Here is a 21,836-nt window from a genome sequence, read left to right as displayed (position 1 = left end):
TCTTATTTTTGGGGCACTAGGGTGGCTCAGTCAGTTGAGCATCTGACTCTTGGTTTCAGCCCAGTTCATGATCTCGGGGGTTTTGGGATGGAGTCCAGGGTAGGGCTCCAGGCTCAGCAGGGAGTCTGCCTAAGGCTTCTTTCTGTCTCCCTCCCCACCCCCACCTCTCCACCTACCCAGAAAAGGTTTTATTTACTTATTTGAGAGAGAGAGAGAACACAAGCAAGAAGAGTGGCAGGCAGAGGGAAAAGCAGACTCCCTGCTGAGCTGGAAGCAGGGCTCCATCCCAGGACCCAGGATCATGACCCCCAGGATCATGACTGAGCCAAAGGCAGACACTTAACTGACTGAGCCACACAGGTGCCCCAAGATTTTGTTTTTCAATAATCTCTACATCCAATAGGGGGCTCAAACTCACAACCCCAAGATCCAGAGTCCCGCATTCCACCAACTGAGCCAGTCAGGAGCCCCTCTTAAATATTTTTATAATGAAAACAAGAAATTGTGGTCTCTGGCTGGCTCAGTTGGTGGACCATGTGACTCTGGATTTCAGGGTTGTTGAGTTCAAGCCTCACATTGGGTGTAGAGATTACTTAAAAATAAAATCTTTTTTTTTTTTTTAAGATTTTATTTATTTATTTATTTATTTATTTATTTATTTATTTATTTGACGGACAGAGATCACAAGTAGGTGGAGAAGCAGGCAGAGAGAGAGGAGGAAGCAGGCTCCCCAAGGAGCAGAGAGCCTGATGCGGGGCTCCATCCCAGGGCCCTGGGATCATGACCTGAGCCAAAGGCAGAGGCTTTAACCCACTGAGCCACCCAGGAACCCCTTAAAAATAAAATCTTAAAAAAGAAAACAAGCATTTAAATTTAATTTAGTCCAATTTATCACTTTTTTCCTTAATGTTTAGCATTTTATGTTTCCTATTTAGGAAATACTTGTCCATATCGTGGTCATATAGATAATCTATTTTTTCCCTAAAAGTTTTACCACTCTACTTTTCACATTTAGAAATATAATTTATCTAGAATTTATTTCCTGTGTTAAGAGTTAGGAGTTGAGCTCCCAACCCCTGTATAGATAGTCAATTACTTGGCACCATTTATGGAAAAGACCATCCTTTCCAAATAGACTATTATTGTGCCATCTTTGTCAGAATCAGATGATAAAACATGTATGAATCTACTTTTGGTCTCTCTATTTGCTTTCATTGGTTTATTTGTTTATATTTGTGCCAATATCACACTATCATAATAGCTATATAAAGTGCTATACTAAGTCTTACGGTGACGGACTGTCCTGATTTTCCATGAACATTCTGTACACAACCTTCCCTTTCCATTTGAGATATTATTGACATATAATTGCGTGTTTGTTTAAGGTATAGAACATAATGATTTGATTATGAAAATTTCTGCGATCTGAAACTGAAAGTGTTGCATCTGAGACAACCCCTCAGTCTCTGACAAACTAGAATGGTTGGTTACCCTCCTAAGTTCTGATATCTGGTGGCATAGATCCTTTTTTGTTTTTTTTCTTCAACATAGCCTGAGCTATTCTTCACTCATTGCATTTCTTTAAAATTTTTAGAATCAGCTTGCCAATTTTCACAAAAAAAGAAAGAAAGAAGTAAAGAAGGAAAGGAAGAAAGAAAGAAAGCCTTCTGGGATTTTCATTGGGATTGCATTAGCCTATAGCTAATTTGAGGAAATCAACTGCACATCTTTCATTACATTTATTCCTACATATTTAATGCATTTTCATGCTCTTGTAAATAATACCATTTAAAATTTTTTATTTTATTTTTGTTGTTATTGTGTTCTGGTATAGAAAAAAATGAAATTTTGTAAGTTGACCCTCATCCAGTGACATAACTGAATTTACTTATTAATTATAATAATTTATAATATTTTTGGATATTATATGTATACAATCATCTTCTGTAAAAAATGATCAATTTTTTTCTTTGCAAACTGTATGTTTATTATTTCATTTTCTTGTCTTATTGCACTGGCTGAAAACTCTAGTTCAATGGTGAATAAAAGTAGGGACAGAGTCATACAATTATCTTTTAATTTGATCCTATGGAAGATATTGTTTGTTTCTAAAAATATTTTCTTTGTTCATTTATTTGAGAGAGAGAGAGAAGGAGAGCATAAGCAGGAGGTAGGGAGGGACAAAGGGAGAAGGAAGGAGTCTTAAGCAGACTTCCTGTGGAGCGTGGGACCAATGTGGGGCTTGATCTTGAGACCATGAGATCATGACCTGAGCCAAAACCAGGAGTCAGATGTGCAATTGACTAAGCTAACCAGGCACCCCAGAAGATATTGTTCGTTAACTTTAAAAAATAAAGTTGCCTGGGTGGCACAGTCAGTTAAGTGTCTGACTCTTGGTTCCCACTCAGGTCATGATCTCGGGGTTGGGGAATCAAGCCCCACATTGGCTCCACACTCCATGCAGAGTCTATTTGGGATTCTCTCTCTTTCTCCCTCTGCTCCTCATGCTTGTGCCCCCTCCTCTCTTAAACAAATAAATAAATCTTTAAAATATGTATATTTTTCTGAGGGTAAGAATGTTATGTATGGCGGCCAATGAATATTTTTATGGCAGGTAGTTCTATCTGTACCCCTCCTTTTGTACAAATAAGCTCAATGGGATGAATTATTCTCCCATTCACCCTTTCGGTGCTGAAGTTGGGATTAAAGCCCATTTCCTGACAAGCCTCCTGTGAGTGCATCTGTTCATTTTTGTCTGCCTGGAATCCCTACCCCTTTCTTACTTCCTCTTTATTTCTGCATTCCAACCACGTAATTCCAAAAGGACTCCCAACCACGTTACTCTCTCCAGGGTCTTACACTAAGCCCATCAGTTTATTTCTCCCCAAAATTCAAGTGGAAGGCTCCCGAAGTCTTGTGGAAGTGTCCTGAGAGTGGGCATGGGGTCTCTTGCTGTTGAGGAACTGGAGGTCTCCAGACTCCTGTCCTTCCAAAGGTTATGATCTCTAGCTCTCCCACCAACTCTGGAACTGTTCAAGAATCCTCTTTCCAGTCAACTACCTTTTTCCCTTAGCTAGAGTCAGTTTCTACTGTATATTAATCAGAAAATAGATATACCCCCTATTCTCTTTATTTTTGCCACCAACATGGAGCACAATGGGAACATACTTCTAAGGATTTAATTGTATTCTATTTATATTTTATTACATTTTTAACTTCTTCCTAGTTGACTGAAAATGGTCATTGCATAGTGAAACCATAACTTTGAATTTCTCTTACCACATATGTATAATTTAAATCCATATATTCCAGTTTATTTATCCCCAGAAGCTAGCAAGTTAGATATTTTATTTTTAAATTTTTATTCTTTTGACTCCTCTATTCTAAGGATGAGGAAACGTTTCTGCAAAGGGCCAGATAGTACTGGTGAGCCATATAGTCTCTCTCATAAATGAATGAGCGTGTCTGTGTTCCAATAAGTGGACACTGACACTTGAACTTCACGTGTCATAAAATATTCTTCTTTTGATTAAAAAAAATTCAAAATGTCAAAACAATTCTTAGTTTGCAAGCCATACAAAAATAGTGGTAATTATATCTGTTGCATGAACTTCTTTTCTTTCTCCCAATTGTGATACATTATTGGACAGGAGAAATATTGACTTATGAAATTGGGATTATAAAGTAATATGCATTATTTATGGGATATAGAGCAACTTGTTTGTCTCCTAAATTGATAAGCACACATTCAAAGATATAGCTAGAAAAAAGATGGAGATGTATATCTATAAAGGATATAGGTAGATAAGATCTTCGTATTCCCAGGAATTCCTATGTAACATAGGAGTAAACAGAAAGATCATACTATATGCTAAACTTCCTTGTAGTTATTTCTTGACTATCTAATTTTATAATGTACTAATTAAACATTCATTGTTAACACAGAATCAAAGAAAATAAGGGGCTTTAAGATATAAATCACCTAGTCAGTTATAGTAATCATGATGCCTTATATTTGTACAGCATTTGATAGTTTACAAAAATTATAGTTCCACATATCATCTCTTCAGATCCTCAAAAACAACCCTGGAGGTAGAGAGGCAAGGTATTATTATCCTAATTTCAAGAAGAGCCACCTGCCCAAGATTACACAAGGGGCAAGGGAGTGGGAGGAATTTTCTAGTCATACCTCTGAGTCATAGTCAGACTAATTTCCATCAAATGTAATGATACAATCGTGCAATTCAAGAGCTGGGTAATGAATAAATCCTGCTCCACCAACTGACGAATACCTGGTGATTCAACATGGGGCTGCCTTTGGTTTGTCAGTGCAAACCTCCCATGTCTAGATCAGTGGGAAATCCAGGCCTCCGCTCTTCTCCTTGCTCCACGCCTTTCTCTTGTACATCTAGGAATCGCAGTAGTCACAATCATGGCTGATTGTTCTGGAAGGTGTTACCCAAGCTGCTATAGCCGCTGTGAGCCTAGTGTCATTGCTGACTCCACAGCTTTCCAAAGCGATGCCCTTGGAAAGCAATGTCCTTGTCAACTTCCACTGCCACCCACAGGACTTGAACATAGTATCCTTGTAACGACTGAAGCCCCAGTTTGAGATAATTACACTCCAAGTCAGTCCCAAACTCCCGTGTCACCAAGACCCTTTGCTACCATTACTCCGATGGCCTGTGAATACACAGGCATACATACATGCACTCTTCCCTTCAGTGGTTCCACAAAAGAGAGAGATGTTCCTTTCCTCAGGAACATACTTCTAGACAGTGCTTCCACACCAGCTGGCTCAGGGATCCTAATATTACAGTACTTTGGATCCATTCACTCAGTCACTTCCCCAGGGCACAAGTGGGGTATAGGAGTAAGCAGCCCTAAAGCCTTCATGTATGTTTGTATGTTAAGCATGTATGTATGTATGGATTTAAATTTAATTTCCAGTTATAGAAAATTTAAAACACACAAAAAATAGAGAATGTGGTATTAAAACCCATTTGTCCCTCGTACCCACTTTTAACACTTATCAATTCGAGCTTCATCTTGTTTTCAACTCTTTTGCCACTTCCCCCCTTCCCTCTGGAATATTTTGAAGGAAATCCTGTTGATCATAGAATTCCGTCCTTATTCAGTATATGACTCTAGTAGACTACTTTCTTTTCTTTAAAAAAAATTTTTTTGCAAAGATTTTATTGATTTATTTGACAGACAGAGAGACAGTGAGAGAGGGAACACAAGCAGGGTAAGTGGGAGAGGGAGAAACAGGCTTCCCGCTGAGCAGGGAGCCAGACGTGAGGCTCGATCCCAGAACCCCAGGATCATGACCTGAGCTCAAGACAGATGCTTTACTGACTGAGCCACCCAGGTGCCCCTCTAGTAGACGATTTTCAAAAAACCCACTGCAGTATCATTATGACAAGGACAAAATTGCCAACCCTTAGTTAATAATTCCTTAACATCATCTAATATCCAGTTTATAGTCAAATTTCCCAATTTTCTCAAAAGTATCTGTTTATAACTTGTTTGTCATACCGTATTGGGTTGTTAGGTTTCTTAAATCTTTTTAAATTTATTAAGGTAATTTATTTGTTAAGGAAATCTTGTCATTTATCCTGTAGAACTTTCCACATTCTGGGTTGGATCTCCTCTGGTGTTGTTTCGACACTTTCCTATACTGTTCATACTCCCTTCTTCCTCATAAACTGTTACATTTAGAGGCTTAATTGGATTTAAACTAAAAATATTTTGGAGGTAACAAAAAATACTTCATAGGTGATTCAATATGTTTCAAATGCACCACATCAGATGCATATGATTTATGGTCGTTCGACTCTCATCGATGTGAAAAAACAAAGAAATTTGATCAGTGACTCCAGGTGTTTTCACTTGACCCATCAATCTTTAATATTTTAGCATCCATTGATGATTGCTATTTAAGTCTATTTTATTAAAAGATTACAAAGTGATCTTTTATCATTTCTTTTATACTTATCAGCTGGAAAATTTTTTTAAAGATTTATTTATTTTGAGAGAGAGAGTGTGTGCACATACTTGGAGATGGGGAGAGGGAGAGGGAGAATTTCAAGCAGACTCTGTGCTGAGCGCAGAGCCCAACAGGGGCTTGATCTCATGACCCTGAGTGAGATCATGACATGAACCAAAATCGAGAGTTGGGCGCTTAACCAACTGAGCCACCCAGGTGCCCCCCAACTGGAAATATTTATACAGCGAGGCTTTTTCTTAACACCCTAAAATACAATTTGTATAGGAGAACCAGAATGTTTGATCCTTCTCCTTTATTTACCAACTGTCATTACCATGTAACTTAGCAACTTACTACAGCAACCTCTGGGTGAGCGGTATTTTCTTTTCCTATTGCCATTATAAACTTGTGGATTTTAACATCATTGATGTGATAAATGATTTAAAGTATATCCTGTAGGGGTGCCTGGGTGGCTCTGTGGGTTAAGCTCAGGTCCTGGTCCAGGGTCCCGGGAGCCCTGTATCGGGCTCTCTGCTCAGCAGAGAGCCTGCTTCTCCCTCTCCCTCTGCACCCCCTGGGCTTGTGCTCTCTCTCTTAAATAAATAAAATCTTTACAAATAAATAAATAAAGTCCATTTGGTAGGCAATGGTGAACTGCCCAGCTTTCAAACATAAAGCGTACCTGACCAGATATCTAAAAATCAAACAGTAAACTTACAGATTCAGGAGGAATCCTTTCTTACAAAACTAAAAATTAAGATCAAAATCTCCAAGCATACCTAAACTTTAAGTCACAATATTTAACAATGGATAATATTCCCATGGTCTTATACTTGGTCTCTGATTTTCTTCTTTACTTTCACTCAGTTTACTGGACTTCATATCATGAATGTCTGAGTATCTGATGCCAGAGATTCAGTTTCTGGCACGCCTAATGATTTACATCTTTATAGCATTCAGAGTCCATTGATAAGACCTACATTTCCTATAACTAGTATTTGCAATTTCATTGTTATAAAATAAGAGCAAATTAATACCCAAATAATTGGCCAGGACCTGGTAATTGAGCATGAGCGTGTGGACAGTGGGGACACAACTCAAATGGAAGCGTTGACTAAGAGTGAGTGCCGGTGTGTGAGCTCAACGTGCTTGTCCATGGACATACCACAGCCAGAATCTGATGGGTGAAAGGAGGGTTGCATGTTTTAACAGAGTATGCTCGAAACTCTGTTATGGACTATGACAGGCTGGATTGTTTGTCAGCTGACTTGTTATGCTGCCCCCAGTCAATTAGTTCTGAGAGGGCAGAAGCCACACCTGTATGGTTCATTTACTCTTAGCAACCAGTACATGATTTTTAAAAAAAGATTTTATTTATTTGACAGACAGAGATCACAAGTAGGCAGGGGCAGGCAGAGAGAGAGAGAGAGCCTAATGTGGGGCTTGATCCCAAGACCCTGGGATCATGACCTGAGCCCAAGGCAGAGGCATTAACCCACTGAGCCACCCAGGTGCCCCCAGTATCTGATTTTTAAAAATGGAAGGAAAAAATGATGTATGCAAGGCAAGAGAAAAATTGACAATAGTTTTGAGCAGTGAGAATCATAATTAGATCAATTTTTTAGTTGTACCTTTTGCATATTTTGACTCTGGGGTACTGGTGGGATACATATATTTCTTTATAACTTACTTTGAGTATGGATGTAGTACATTTTATCGGGGAATATCCTGAACAGTAAACAAATCAAATCAAATCACTGGTGGTTCCATTCCGTAAAATTAATATTTGGGTGTCTATATATTTGGGTGTATAATATTAAACAATATATGAATCACCTTGAACATATTGTTCAGGAATCTACTTCTACATTTAAATACATGATTAATACTACCCTATGTTACCTTCTCCTACAATAGAAATTTTAATGGCTATATTCCATGATCATATCTATTTTTAAAGTACCCAGACCCAAATTCGGTTTCCAAACATGAGATTCTGATGAACAGGACCACAGAGCAGTGATTTTGATCAGAACTGTGCTTGTTAATAACAGCAGGCGATTCCATGGCCCATACAGCTCCAGGCTGTGAGGTTAACTCCAACAACTACTCATTTAGTTTGGTTTGACTTTTTGCCAGTCTTGTGACCAACTTGAAGCAGGTCCTAGAACAGAGAATGTTATGTTTGGTGTCCAGGGAAGCAGCAAACTAGAGAAACCATCCCAAATTCCAGAATAATAGAGAGAGCCAATATTCTCTTTATACCCATTTATCCATTTTCCACAGCAAAATTTGAACTAAAAGGATAAAAATGCCATAGAGGTTAGGTTAAACATCTTGTGGGGAAAGTGACCTATTAGTGTAGAAAGGAATGGAAGTGGTAAAACAAAAAAGAAGCTGAAAACAAGCCCGTTGATAACATTTTTCTTTCAAGATTCTACACCGTAAATGTCCTCCAAGAAGATACATGTAAGCAAGCTGATTCGCAGTCACTGCTTTCCGTAGTGGTTTCTCGGGTCTCTTAGCTAGCAGCCACCCTGCCCGCAGGGTACTGAGGGCTAGTAAATATTTTTCAGGCAGACTGACAATAGGAAAGAATTGTAGAACAAGAAACTACCTGCAGTACTTAGGTAGGAGTATCCTGGAAAGTGATGTGCTGAAAAACTGACCCTTCCAGCTGGTTTACTTTTATACTCATGCATTTATTTATTTTTTGTGACATTCATTCATCAATGACAAGTGAATTTTTGACAGCCTAATGATACAGGGGAAATAATACAGTATTATGTAGAGAATTGGGAGAGATGTAAAATGAGTGCCATGGTATTTCTTCTTTACTTTTTTTTTTTTTTTTAAGTAATCTCTATACCCAAGGTGGATTTGAACTTGTGCCACTGAGATCAAGTCATGTGCTGTTCTGACTGAGCCAACCCGGCGCCCCCATGGTATTCTTTTAAAAGCTTAAGGAAGGGGTTATCTGGGTGGCTCAGTCAGTTAAACATCTGTATTCGGCTCTGGTCATGATTCCAACTAAGATCCAGTCCCATGTCAGGCTCCCCGCCCTTCTTTCTCAAAAAACAAACAAACAAACAAATAAATTAATTAATAAAAAAGCTTAAGGAAGAATGCTCTAGGTCTTTGTTATTTGGTTATAGTATGTATGATTTTCTGACCATCAGTATCTGTTTCCTTATTTGGGTGACAGCACCCCATTTCTTCTTCTGGGGAACCACTCTTCTCCTACAGTTCATGTTCTTTGGATGAAACAACAGTGAAACAGTGACTCACATTTGGACAATTACAACATAAAATTTTCTTACCTGCAGTAATTTTTTAAGGGACAGGCAGATAATCTGTGTTGACTTAATTAGTGAATCCAGGAACTTCTGGGAAGGCTCTTTTTCTTGCTGGACTTGGCCCAGGATAGACGTAGACTTGAAATTGTTGGGAACCGTCTTGCTACCACATAAAGCCTGATTATAAAGGCAATAAGGAGGAGAGCTGAGGCTTTCTTATTGTTGCTTTTTTGGTTTTTCAGAAGGCTGTTTCTGATCTGATTTGAAATGGGCATGAGTGGCAGTAAGTTGAAAGTTCTAACTTTACCTTTATTTTCACAAGACAGGTATAAGGGTCTAAATTATTTTTAAGAAAGTTGATGCTTTCTGACAACAAAAGAAATGAAAAACTCTGTATTGGCATAGTTTATTATATAAGCATCATAGTTCTAAGGATATGGCATTGTGGAGTGTATAAAATAAAATACGTCTTTTCTGAGGAAATGTATAAACTGCTTGGAAAGATATGAACATTAAAAACAAAACCCTTTAGAACACAAATGAATTGCAAACAGTATTCATACAAATATTCTGCATGGCAATAGAAAGTGATAGCTAGAAACTAAACCAGCCTACAACAAAAGCATAGGTTAAAGGGTTTAGGCTAAACTCTGAGTATTTCCATTTAATTCTCAAGGCACTGGTCCTCATATCCTTAATCATCAGGTAGATTCATACATTTGAATTTCCTATCTGAATGTTTCCTCTGAATTACTTACTTGCATATTTAATTGCCTGTTTGATATCTACACTTTGATGTCCAATAGGCATCTCAAACTTACCTTGTCCAAAAAATCTTCCTCCAAACTTGGTGGAAGCTTGATCTAGATGGTTTTCCAAATTTCCTTTTTAAGATTTTATATAATCTTAAAAAATAAATATATATATATTATATAATACATAATATATATATGATATATATATATATATATATACACACCTGACAGAGAGAGAGAGAGAGAGAGAGATGATGAGAGAGGGAACACAAGTAGGGGGAGTGGTAGAGGGAGAAGCATGCTTCCCACTGAGCAGGAAGCCCAATGCCTGGCTAGATTTCCAGGACCCTGGGATCATGACTTGAGGCAAAGGCAGATGCTTAAAGACTGAGCCACCCAGGCACTCTGTTTTCCAAATCTCAGATGGCAAGCCCAACCTGACAGTTGTTCAGGTCTAAAAGCTTATGGGTTGGGGTGCCTGGGTGGCTCAGTGGGTTAAGGCCTCTGCCTTCAGCTCAGGTCATGATCCCAGGGTCCTGGGATCAAGCCCCGAGTCTGGCCCTCTGCTCAGCAGGGAGCCTGCTTCCCTTCCTCTCTCTCTGCCTGCCTCTCTGCCTGCTTGTGATCTCTGTCAAATAAATAAATAAAATCTTTTAAAATAAATAAATAAATAAAAGCTTATGGGCTGTCTTTTACTTTCCTCTTTCTAGAGATCTTATTTATTTTTCTGAGACAGAGGACACATGAGTTGGGGAGGGGCAGATGGAAAGGGAGAAGCAGAGTCTCGGTTGAGCTCGGAGCCCACATGGGGCTTGATCCTAGGATCCTGAGATCATGACCTGAGCTGAAGTTGGACACCTGACTGGGCCAACCAGGGGCCCCCACTTCTCTCTTTCTCTTGCATCTTGAATCCATTCCATCAGCAAATCTTAGTCTCTATCTTCAAAACGTATTCAGAATCTAACCACTTCTTAATACCGCTATTGCTGCCTGAATTACTGCAATAGCCTAACTGGTCTTCTTGATCTCATCATTGCCTCCCTAAAGTCTTTCCTAATATAGCAGCCAAAACAGTCTCATAATGTTTATTAGGTAAATTTTCAAACATACAGCAAAGATGAAAACATTTTACATTGCTCCATCTGTATATACTCTATCTAGATTCTACAATTAGCAGAACAGTCCTGCTTAAGGTTATGACATATTGTGTAGCTCCTCTGTCCAAAACTCTCTGATAGCTTACCTCATTCAAAAAGGAAAAGGCAATTTCTTACCATAGTCTTCGAGACTTCGTTTGATCTGGTCCCTAATTCCATTCTTCCATGTTGTCTATCATACTTCAGCCACACTGGTCTCCTTATTGCTACTCAAATGGGGCAAGCACATTCTTTCCTTAAGGTCTTTGCATTTGCTTTCCCTTTGCTTGGGATGCTCTTCTCCTAGGTATTCGAATGACTTGCCTCTTTCTTTGCATGACTTCGTCGGAGATCTTCTCTGACTCTTCCAAGTATTAGGTTGAACAATTTAATGTCATTCAACCATGTTGAATCACATGAACCTAATATTGTTCTGAATTTAAAAAGAATGTAAAAATGACCAGGAATTTCATATGGTTCAAGCTAATAAAACAGCACCACCAACCTATCCTTTTATTCTTGCCTGACTTCCAGTATTTTTTATAAGAGCTTCTTACCATCTTAGGTACTATCATTGCGTATTGTCTAGAAGATCCTCAAAGATAGGGGATCTTGCTGTTTTGTTCAGTGCTGTGTACTCAGTGTGCAGAATGGAACTTGGCCTATAGTTGGCACCCAGGACATATTTAAAGAATGAATTCTTCACATTGAAACCGGAGTGATCTTTTGGAAACACAAATTTGACATCACTCCCACTAAAAATTCTGAAATTGGTTTGTATCACTTTTGAAACAAAGACAAGAATCTTTACCAGGCCTGTTAAGATCCTGCCTGATCCTTGATCTTTAATCCTGATCCCGATCTTTAATTCTCTAGACTTATCTCACATTATCTCCCTCATTTATTTTCAGGCCCTGGGACTATGCTGGTTTCATTATGAAGTCTTTATGTTTTCCCTCTATGATACTTCTGTATCAAGTACACTCTGAGCCATTTTTGTTTTTTTAAAGATTTTATGTATTTATTTTAGAGAGAGAGTATACAAGCCAGGGTGTGGGGGGAGGTGCACAGGGAGAGAGGGAGAGAGAATCGCAAGCTGACTCAAAGCTGAGCACAGACTCTGTTGCTAGGCTCGATCCCAGGACCCTGAGATCATGATCTGAGGTGAAATCAAGAGTCAGACTCTCAACCAACTGAGCCACCCAGGCCAGGCGCCACATCCTGAGGTAGTTTTCAATCTTGGTTCAAAGCATCTCTTGCTCGAAGCCATTTTGGACACCCCACAGTAGGTTGAGCTGCACTTCAATGCCCTCATGCACCAACCCCCTACCCTTAGTAATACTTATTTGGATTATAAAGTTCCTTTTGTGTGATAATTTGTCTCCCTATTCAGACAGTAATTTTCATAAGAAAACACAGCTTTCTTTTTTCTTCCCTTTCAATCCCTATAATCTGTGAAGTATCTGGCACATAGTAATAGCTTAATACTCCTTTAAAAAAATCGATCCTGTTGTGTCCCTGTTACTAGTGTCTAACTGGGTACCTGGTACACAGTAGGTGACTACCTTTGCTAAACAACCATAGTATGAAAGATGTTTGACTACTCATTTACAGTAAATATATAATGCAGAAGAGCCATCACTTGATTATCTGTGATCAGGCACTCATACATAATTGATACCTACACCAATTCCAAATTCTCTCCTTTTATCAACTTTTCCTCACCAGTAAGACTGAAGAAAGTAAGTTACACTTCTTTTCTTTCCTTTGTTTACTCTCTAGTGGAGTAAAGGGTGAGCTATCTGACCAGGAAAATCCACAGAGTCAGAATTAGCCATAAGTGAGATTTGGCTTCTGAACCAAAAGACCATGGCATTCTCACTTGGATAGTTAAGATGTTTAGAAACTTTTTAGTTTTTATTTTACTTATTTATTTTTAAAAAAAGACTTTGAGGGGCGCCTGGGTGGCTCAGTGGGTTAAGCCGCTGCCTTCGGCTCAGGTCATGATCTCAGGCTCCTGGGATCGAGTCCCGCATTGGGCTCTCTGCTCAGCAGGGAGCCTGCTTCCCTCTCTCTCTCTCTCTCTCGCTGCCTGCCTCTCTGCCTACTTGTGATTTCTCTCTGTCAAATAAATAAATAAATAAATCTTTAAAAAAAAAAAAAAAAAAAGACTTTGAGAGAGAGAGAAAGAGACAGAACACAAGCAGGTGGAGGGGCAGAGGGAGAGTGAGATGCAGACTTCCCACTGAGTAGCGAGCCAGACACAGAACTCAATCCCAGGACTCCAGGATCATGGCCTGAGCCAAAGGCAGACACTTAACCAACTGAGCCACCCAGGTGCCCTGAAACTTTGTAAAATATTTTATTTATTATTTAGAGAGATGGGGTGGGATAAAAGGCAGAGGCAGAGGTAGAGGGACAAGCAGACTCCCCGCTGAGCAGAGAGCCTGACAAGATGCTCGGGGCTCAATCCCATGACCCTGGGATCCTGACCTGAGCCAAAGGCAGATGCTTAACTGATTGAACCACCCAGGTGCCCTTGGAAACTTTTTTTCCCCAAATGAAAAGCTTTGCATTTTTTAAAAAATCTTTTTAAAGACTTTATTTATTTTTAAAAGATTTTATTTATTCATCTGACAGAGAGAGACACAGTGAGGGAAGGAACACAAATAGGGGGAGTGGGAAAGGGAGAATCAGGCTTCCCACCAAGCAGTGAGCCCGATGTGGGGCTCAAACCCAGGACCTACAGATCATGACCTGAACCAAAGGCAGACACTTAACGACTGAGCCATCCAGGTGCCCCAAGACTCTATTTATTTAGAGAGCCCAAGAGGGTGAGGGTGGGGCAGAGGGAGAGAGAGAGAATTCTAAGCAGACTCTACTGAGCCTCATGTGAGGCTTCATCCCATGACCCTGCAATCATGACCAGAGCTGTAATCGAGTCAGACACCCAAACAACTGAGCCACCCAGATGCCCCTATTTTTCTTTGAATTTTTTTTTTTTAAAGATTTTATTTATTTATTTGACAGAGAGAAATTACAAGTAGATGGAGAGGCAGGCAGAGAGAGAGAGGGAAGCAGGCTCCCTGCTGAGCAGAGAACCCGATGCGGGACTCGATCCCAGGACCCTGAGATCATGACCTGAGCCGAAGGTAGCGGCTTAACCCGCTGAGCCACCCAGGCGCCCTTTTCTTTGAATTTTAACAGCAATCTCTTTGAAAACATTTCAGTGATCAGAGGATATATTAAAACACACATACACAGGTTATATACATTTACAAGTTTATTAGGGAAGAATGACATGGAACAGAAAAGAAGAAAAAAAGCAAAAATCTTACAAATGATTTCAAGTGCACTGAAACAGAAGTTTTTAGTAAACCTGTAATTCCAGATAAGCCCTTTGGTAAGCTTATTGACTTTGTCATTTGTTAATTTAGAGAAAAGGGAGAAAAGCCCAACCAACTACAATAAAAATGAATTTACAAAATGGCAATTTTTGGATATCATGAAACGTAGGAAGAAACTAAAAACCTAAAGACACTAATTTTAGTAAGATGTTAATTTTCTAGTTTTAATAATGTATTATAGGTATGCAAGATACTACCAGTGAGGGGATGCTACCAGTGGGTAAAGGCTACACAGAACCTCTCTGTATTATTTTTGCAATTTCCCTGTGAGTCTATAATTATTTCCAAATAAAAAGTGAAATAAATAAGTTAAAAAATAAAAAAAGAAGACCCCAGGAAAAATAGTAAAGGGAAAAATGAATTTTTAGAAAAAGAATTTAAATATACATAGTTGAAGACTTGTTTGCCAGATTTCCATAGGTTTGTAAGGAGTTAACCAAAATTTTTAAAAATGCTTCCAAGACAGACAGACAGGCACACACATGACTAACAAAAATATTAGGCTCTGAAAAGTGGCATCCTAATTTTAATGTTTGAACTAATGATATTTTCCAGAGCCAAAGGGAGAGTGAAACATAGTACTGTTTGCATAAAAAACCAACAAATTTTGCAAAAACCACAAAATTGAGTGTTTGCTCTTGAGAAAGGAAAACCTGTATTTCTTTACATCATCAAAGAAAAACGTGAAAGATCTGATATGAAAGGAAAAAAATGTACAAATCCTACCACTTCATTCCTCAAAACTGTATAAACATTTGTAAGATTTTCCTTCATCCATTAAATGTCCCTAGAGCAGCCAGCCTACACAGACCTGGGGGCATTCACACGTCACAATATTCCATAAAAATCTGGGAACACATATTTTTGGCAGAAAGAAATCACTTAATCTGCAAGGAAAGGCTGCTTGCAAAAGAATTCAGAGTGACACATTTAGGCAGGACTCCCTTGCAATGACAAAATGTCAGTGTCATAATTGATCACATTCTTGGGTGCATTCTAAAGACACACGGCATTATGAACTTTTATGAGTAGCTTTCTTGATGCCAGAGAGATGGCAAATATCCTATAATGGGAGAAGTAAAAACACAGAGAAGCTCTAAAATTGCCTCATCTCAAGCTTATTAAAGCAACATAGAAATCTGCTTGGCTAGACACTTCATTTATATTCCCTTCTTAAATACTAGAGTTTAGCAACACAGTGCATAGTAGAAGGGGAATTAGGGCTAGAAAGACCTGAGTTAAAATTCTGACTCTTTCAGCAACTAGTTTTGTTACCTTAGACTAGTCAGAGTCTCTGAATCTCAATGTATTTGTTACTAAAATGAATATAATACTCCCCGTATCTCAAGGTTGGGCCTAGAACTGCAAGGAATGCTATATTTAAGTGCCTAGCACAATGCTGTGCAGACAGTAGGTAGCAGTAAGTGTGAGATCCTTCCCAGTTTCCCCAGAAGATGCAACAAAATATTTCTTTCTCTGCCAGTTTCGTAAATGTCAAAGCAAATGGCTAAGGGGTAAATAAACAGGAGAAGGGAATCTAATCCTACTATTATCCAGACAATTATTCTATTAATTATGCAGTTATATAAACTAATATTTAATAAACATTATTGGATTTATTGGTATTATTTAGGTAATACATTAACACATGAATAGGTCTTCTCTTTTTCAAGTTGGCTTTTTATTTTGATTTTAACCGGTTTAGCAAAATAGGCCATTAATTATGAGTATGATCTTTTGGGAAGATTAAGCTCCTCTTTTTTTAATTTTTAAAGATTTTATTTATTTGAGAGAGTGAACGACAAAGAGAGCACAAGTGGGCTAGAAGGGTAGAGGGAGAGATAGGAGGAGATTCCTGGTTGAACAGGGAGCCTTGGCGGGGTGGGGGGGTTGGGGGGGCAAGTGGAGATTGATCCCAGTACCCCAGGATCATGACCCGACTCTAGGCAAACACCGAACTGACTGAGCCACCCAGGTGCCCCAAACTCCTCTTGATCCCAGGTAAAAATCATAGTTTTAGTGTTTACTCATGGGTCTGAGAAAAAGTGACATGGAAGAAAAAATGGTAAAAGGTTAAAGAATTTGTCTTTCAAGGCTGATAGTGTAATTCTCTCTATGATGAAGCGCCTGTTGAGGTATGCCTGGGGACTAATGTTCCCTAACTCATGCCTTGAACCTCCGCTAAGAGTGCCATATTCCCAGGCTCCATCTACTCGAAAGGGTGAGCAAGCCTTGTGAAATTGCAAGAGTGGACAGCACCGAGACAGGCCTTAGAAGGCTTTAGACACAGGTTCTTCACATGGAATCCGGGGGCGTACTCAGAAGGTTTCGGAACCTGCCTTCCCTGTCTGTAAAATTGTGTCTAAGCGTATTTCGTGCCTTTTCCCCAGGAAGATGCTCAACTGTCACGTCCCTCTTGAGGATGGTTCTCTAGCCATCCTATCCTGAAAAAGGGGTCTCGCCCACACAATCTCTCACATCATCCTTAAGTATTTCCTGCGCAGTCTTACCACAATCTGTCATTACCTTGTTTGTCTGATTAAATCGCTCTAACCCCCCGCCCCCCCGCCCCCGAAGGTAGGCTTCCCAAAGGGCTGGGCCCTGGCCTTTCTCCAGCGCCTTGAACCTGCTGAGTCTCGAGAGACACTTCTGGAACGAATGACACGTCCGTGTCTAGCAGATATTTAAAGGCCTCTACATCCCTCCATCCGCCTCCTTTCCCGCCCCCAGCACCGCCGCATCCTTCTCCCGAAACCATCTTAAAATCACGCGTTTTCATTTTGGAAATAAGGCTTTTCGCCTTGCCATCACACCCACTCACTCTCGCACACTCGTTCTCTACAGTCGGAACCGCTGCCCAGGCCCACTTACCCAAACCCACTAGGCCGGACTGTTTAGGGGCGACCCGGGCAGGTGCAGCCTCGAGCGGGCGCCTGCCTCTATTCACCCAACCTCCGGTCCTCCGCGGAATCCGAGGGGCCACCTCCGCCCACCGGAGTCCCACGCCGCCACCCTCCCTCCAGGGCGGCGCCTGCAGCTAACTGTGGCCGCGCACGGCAGCGGAAGCACCGCTCCCGGGGCTGCGCGCAGCCGGCAGCAGAAGAGCCGACGGTCCTCCGCCAAGCCGGGATCCTGCCCGTCCCGCAGCGCGCGCCGCCGCGGTCGCAACTGCTTCCGGGTAAGCGGGTCACCGGCCCTGTGGCCCCGCCCCTCCTTCGCCTCCTCCGCCAGCCGCTCGGGCTGCGGCTCCTCCCGGGGGCTGGTTCCCGCTGTCTCTGTCTTAGCCGCCGCGCCACGGGGCCACCGGCGTGACTGACCCACCGCCCGCGGGCGCCGGGAGCCGCCGCGTCTAGCCCGGCCCGCCTGGCCGGGAGCCTGGGACCCAGTTAGCCGTCCGCGTCCCTCGCCCTCCGCTCCTCGCTTTTCGCCCGGCCGGCTCCCGGCGGCCGACCCGCGCCCCGGCCCTTCCCGGGCGGCGCCGTAGTCACAGCCCGCGCCCAGGACAGGTAAGGTCCGTCCCTTCCGCCGTTCCGGGGGCCCCTTCCCGGCCTCTATAGCCCGTGCGACCCGCGCCGCCGCTGACCCCTGCTGGGGGCCCGGTTTCCCTGCGGGCTCTCAGGTCGGGGTCGCCCCCCGCCTACCGCGTTCTCCGGCAGCACGCCTGATTTCTAACGCGCGCCCTTGGTCTGTGCGAGGAGATGCGGTTACTCCCATTGTGGGAGAAATTGCATCGGGCCGCTGTCCCTTTGCGTCGGGTGCTCGAGGCTCCTTCTCTTCCCCGGCGCGGCACTCCCTCGCTTCTGTCCCCGGACCGGCACCCCTGCGAACGGTGTCAGGCCGGTGGAGGGCGTAGCATTTTTATGGGATTTTTTTTTTTTTTTCTTCCTCCTTGATCCTAACTGAAGCGCGGGCTAGGAGTGCCGGGGTTAATGCTTGACTAGTACGGGGTGTTATTCACACCCAGATTGTTAAGTTACACAGCTGCGGTCGGGCCTGCTTCTCTTGCCTGTGGATATCCAGCAGGAAGCCGCGGACCTAAGGAAACGCACCTCTTTTTCTTTCTTAGAGGGAAAAAAGTTCAAGTGTTTGCTCTACTTTTCCACTGTGGGAGATACAAATATTAGGCTGCTGAGACACGGCTAGGGAAATGCTGTGTCCTAAACTTTAAGCGTTAAACTCATTTTCTATGAGTTTCCATTTAATGACTCAGCATTTCTGCCGTAAACAGAAAAACTGCAGACTAGGTTAGTTGACTAAAAGATACTATGTAGGAATAACTGAGTAGCCTTTAATTTTTTATGTTATCACAATGGGAAGAGAACGTGGATGCAGTAAATGGAACCAGAGAGATGGTGAACAGGTATGGGTGGGCGAGTTCATAGTATTTAAAATAACGTTTTTTTTTTTCCCAAGATAGCGTTTTATATAGCGATGAATATATACATAAAGGTTCAATTGTTGGAGAATTCAGTATTGCAGATAAGAGTTAGTTGGCAGAGACTTGAGGTTGGCTGTGGTTTGGAAGTCTTGCAGAATTAACCCTGTTTAACCATCATCATGCTCTGTTTAACAAATATAGAGATGATGACCTAGTGTAATATTCATGTTAGAGTAAGAATTTCAGAAAGTGTGATTCATTTAGAAAGTTAGGTCACTCACTTTGTGAGTCATTGATATGGATCTTAAAATTGGAATAGAGGGAAGCAAGAAGTTTGTTATTGCCTCGTTAGATGCCTTCAGTCATTGTATATGGAGCGTTGTTATGCTTTGTTAGGTTTGTTGCTGGATACTTATTATCATGAAGTATGGTAAGGAAATAAAAATGGAACTCTTGCAGAATATCTGGCTTTAGAATAGTTTCTAAGTGGATTGTCGTAATTATACCCTTCCCCCACCTTTTTTTTTTTTTTTTTTTTTGCCAGATGTGGGAAGATAAATGAAGGGGCCTAGGGACAAAGTAAATGTCAGTGAAAGGTATAAAAAAGTTTACTGAAGAATCTACAGTATACAAAATAGTCCTTTCAGTGAAAGGCCTCACCTATTTTGTGAATCCTTAAAAGTGTGGAATGAGTTCTTATGTAAGTTCTGTTATAGAAGAAAGTCTGTATGGAAATTGTGATTTATTATTGGAATGAATTCATTGTAAACTCGAAATAACTTTTTATTGCTGAAATGTAACTTGATCATTTTGGCTTTAAAAATATTGTTAAGCAAAATAACCTTGAATCACAGGGTAGGTACTTGATATTCTTAGCCCTGTTTTCTTTTACTTTTTTGGAATTCATCTTATTTTACCTTGATTTTCAATTTTATGGAACTTTATAGTTAGTTACCAACTATAAAGTAATGGTAAGTTAGTCTTGCTTATCAGGTTCCTTTAATTATTTGAGTAAATTTTGGCATCTTATTTTCTTGGATATTCATTCATATATATAGAGTGTTCCTTACTGTTGCTTTTGATTTTTGTCCAGCAAATAGTGACTTAATTAAGAGTTTCAGTTCCCAGTAAACAGAGATTCCCTTTTGGAAAATCCCTTGTGGAAACCACCATAACTAACAGTCTTGATAAGGTAGATATGTAAGAGAAGCCTTCTTATGTCACGATTTAAGCATCTCCATAATGAAGGAAAAAAAGTGATAGGAGGGTATATTTGTCAAGTAGATTGTTTTTCTCTCAAAACAAAACCAAAAACACATCTTACTAGAAATGAGAGCTATGTCTTGCTAAACCCTTTGTGAATTGTTTTACTGTGCTCCTAGTATGAAAAGGAACAGAATTGAAGATGTTTAGAAAAAAAAAAAAATTCTCCTGGCAGAGTGCTGGGAATGTTGATGAGGATCATTTAAGAGGAAATACAGTTCTTGTCTTCACCGTAGGTGAAGAGGCCATTTCATAGCCTTTTCCTTTTAAGTAGTTACTTCTTTCTGGAGACTCTGGGAGAGATGGACTTTTAACCAGGAAGATGTACCACTTTATCCAGTTTGCAAACAATAGACTTTAGGACTGTTGTTCAAAACTCAACTTTTAAAACTTCAGAGGGAAGGAATTGAGCAGAATTTGCCCTGTGAGTAAAATAACTTTACCTTTTTCTCCATTTCTCCTTTTAAGATACTAGCTAGAGTATACCTTTGGTAATGATTTTGTGTGTGTATGTGTGTGTGTGTTGCATATTGCACTTTATTTTTAAAACTTTTTGCCCTACAAGGAATCAAACATTGGGCTAAAAACTGGGTTTAGTTTAAGTTAAACTTTTTCATTTATTCTATTACTTCTTTCTTCTGGTCAGGGGAGGGAGAAAGAATTCTATTTCTTGGGGAAACTCTGAGATTTGCTAAAAGTGTCTGCTTTTGTTTTGGTCTCTTGGTACGGAGAAGCAGTATATAAGAGTAAAAATTGTTGAGAAGACCTGGCATACATACAGGGAAAGAGAATGCCCACTTCATGGGTACAGTAGATGTTTGTAGGACTTCTAAAAATTGATAAAACGTTTTAAAAAAAATGTTACATGGTGTAAAGGAAGCCTCCTCTCCACAACAGACTTCTAGCCTTCTCTCACTCCCCCACTCCCTAATCCAAGCAACCACTTTGAATAGTTTCCTGTATGTTCTCTAAATTTCTATTGCATATGTAATCTCCTGTATTTAGGAGAACTTTCTTCTGTCTTGCATTCTTATCCTTGATATATCTTAGAGATTTTTCTGTTTTAGCACGTGTCCATCTGATTTTTAAAAAAGACCAGGGACGCCTGGGTGGCTCAGTTGGTTAAGCAGCTGCCTTCGGCTCAGGTCATGATCCCAGCGTCCTGGGATCGAGTCCCACATCGGGCTCCTTGCTCAGCGGGGAGCCTGCTTCTCCCTCTGCCTCTGCCTGCCATTCTGTCTGCCTGTGCTCGCTCTCTCCCCTTCTCTCTCTGTGATAAATAAATAAAATCTTTAAAAAAAAAAAAATAAAAATAAAAAAGACCGGATGTCTTGCCTAGTTTAGATGAACCATAATTTATTCATTTTCCATGATTTATTTTTCCATTCCCTATTAAGAGACATTTAGGTTGTTTTTAGTTTTATACAAATGTTGCTATAGTGAACAATTAGTATATAAATCTTTGCACTCGTCCATAAGTATGTGTATAGAATATATTTCTGAAAGAGTGATTGCAAAGTTGGACCTTAAGTTGTGAAGGTTTATAAATTTGTTTCAACCTTACATTGGATTTATTTTATAATAGAAGTTAACTTCTTTCTTAACCTTGTAG

The 21,836-nt window shown here is 40.5% G+C and overlaps 2 protein-coding genes across 28 annotated transcripts in view; one reads left to right on the top strand and one right to left on the bottom strand.

Moving 5' to 3' along the window:
• Positions 1 to 7,489: 7,489 nt before the first annotated feature.
• LOC106006554 (translation initiation factor IF-2) lies at positions 7,490 to 20,679 on the bottom strand. The gene is made up of 5 exons (XM_045088151.1): positions 20,668 to 20,679; positions 17,455 to 18,195; positions 10,107 to 10,190; positions 9,310 to 9,462; positions 7,490 to 8,153 (listed from the first exon to the last, which is right to left on the bottom strand). The coding sequence occupies exons 1-2, from the start codon at positions 20,677 to 20,679 to the stop codon at positions 17,527 to 17,529; spliced, it is 681 nt and encodes a 226-aa protein (XP_044944086.1). The 3' UTR covers positions 7,490 to 8,153; positions 9,310 to 9,462; positions 10,107 to 10,190; positions 17,455 to 17,526.
• The window catches only part of LRRFIP2 (LRR binding FLII interacting protein 2), a 106,744-nt gene continuing 102,861 nt past the window's right edge, over positions 17,954 to 21,836 (top strand). For 23 of the 27 annotated variants that reach the window (XM_004759386.3, XM_045089106.1, XM_045089104.1 and 20 more), the window contains exon 1: positions 17,954 to 18,089. The gene's annotated coding sequence lies outside the window, so the exon portion shown is untranslated. Of the gene's footprint in view, positions 18,090 to 18,581; positions 18,944 to 21,836 lie in introns of those variants that run through there. The other 4 variants (XM_004759364.3, XM_013059912.2, XM_045089097.1 and 1 more) reach the window with 4 other exon arrangements.

Source organism: Mustela putorius, unplaced genomic scaffold (assembly GCF_011764305.1).
Source record: "Mustela putorius furo isolate JIRA1106 unplaced genomic scaffold, ASM1176430v1.1 tig00003834_pilon_pilon_pilon, whole genome shotgun sequence".
NCBI lineage: Eukaryota > Metazoa > Chordata > Mammalia > Carnivora > Mustelidae > Mustela > Mustela putorius.
Note: the sequence above shows the minus strand (reverse complement) of the source record. Positions and strands in the feature narration are given on the sequence as shown.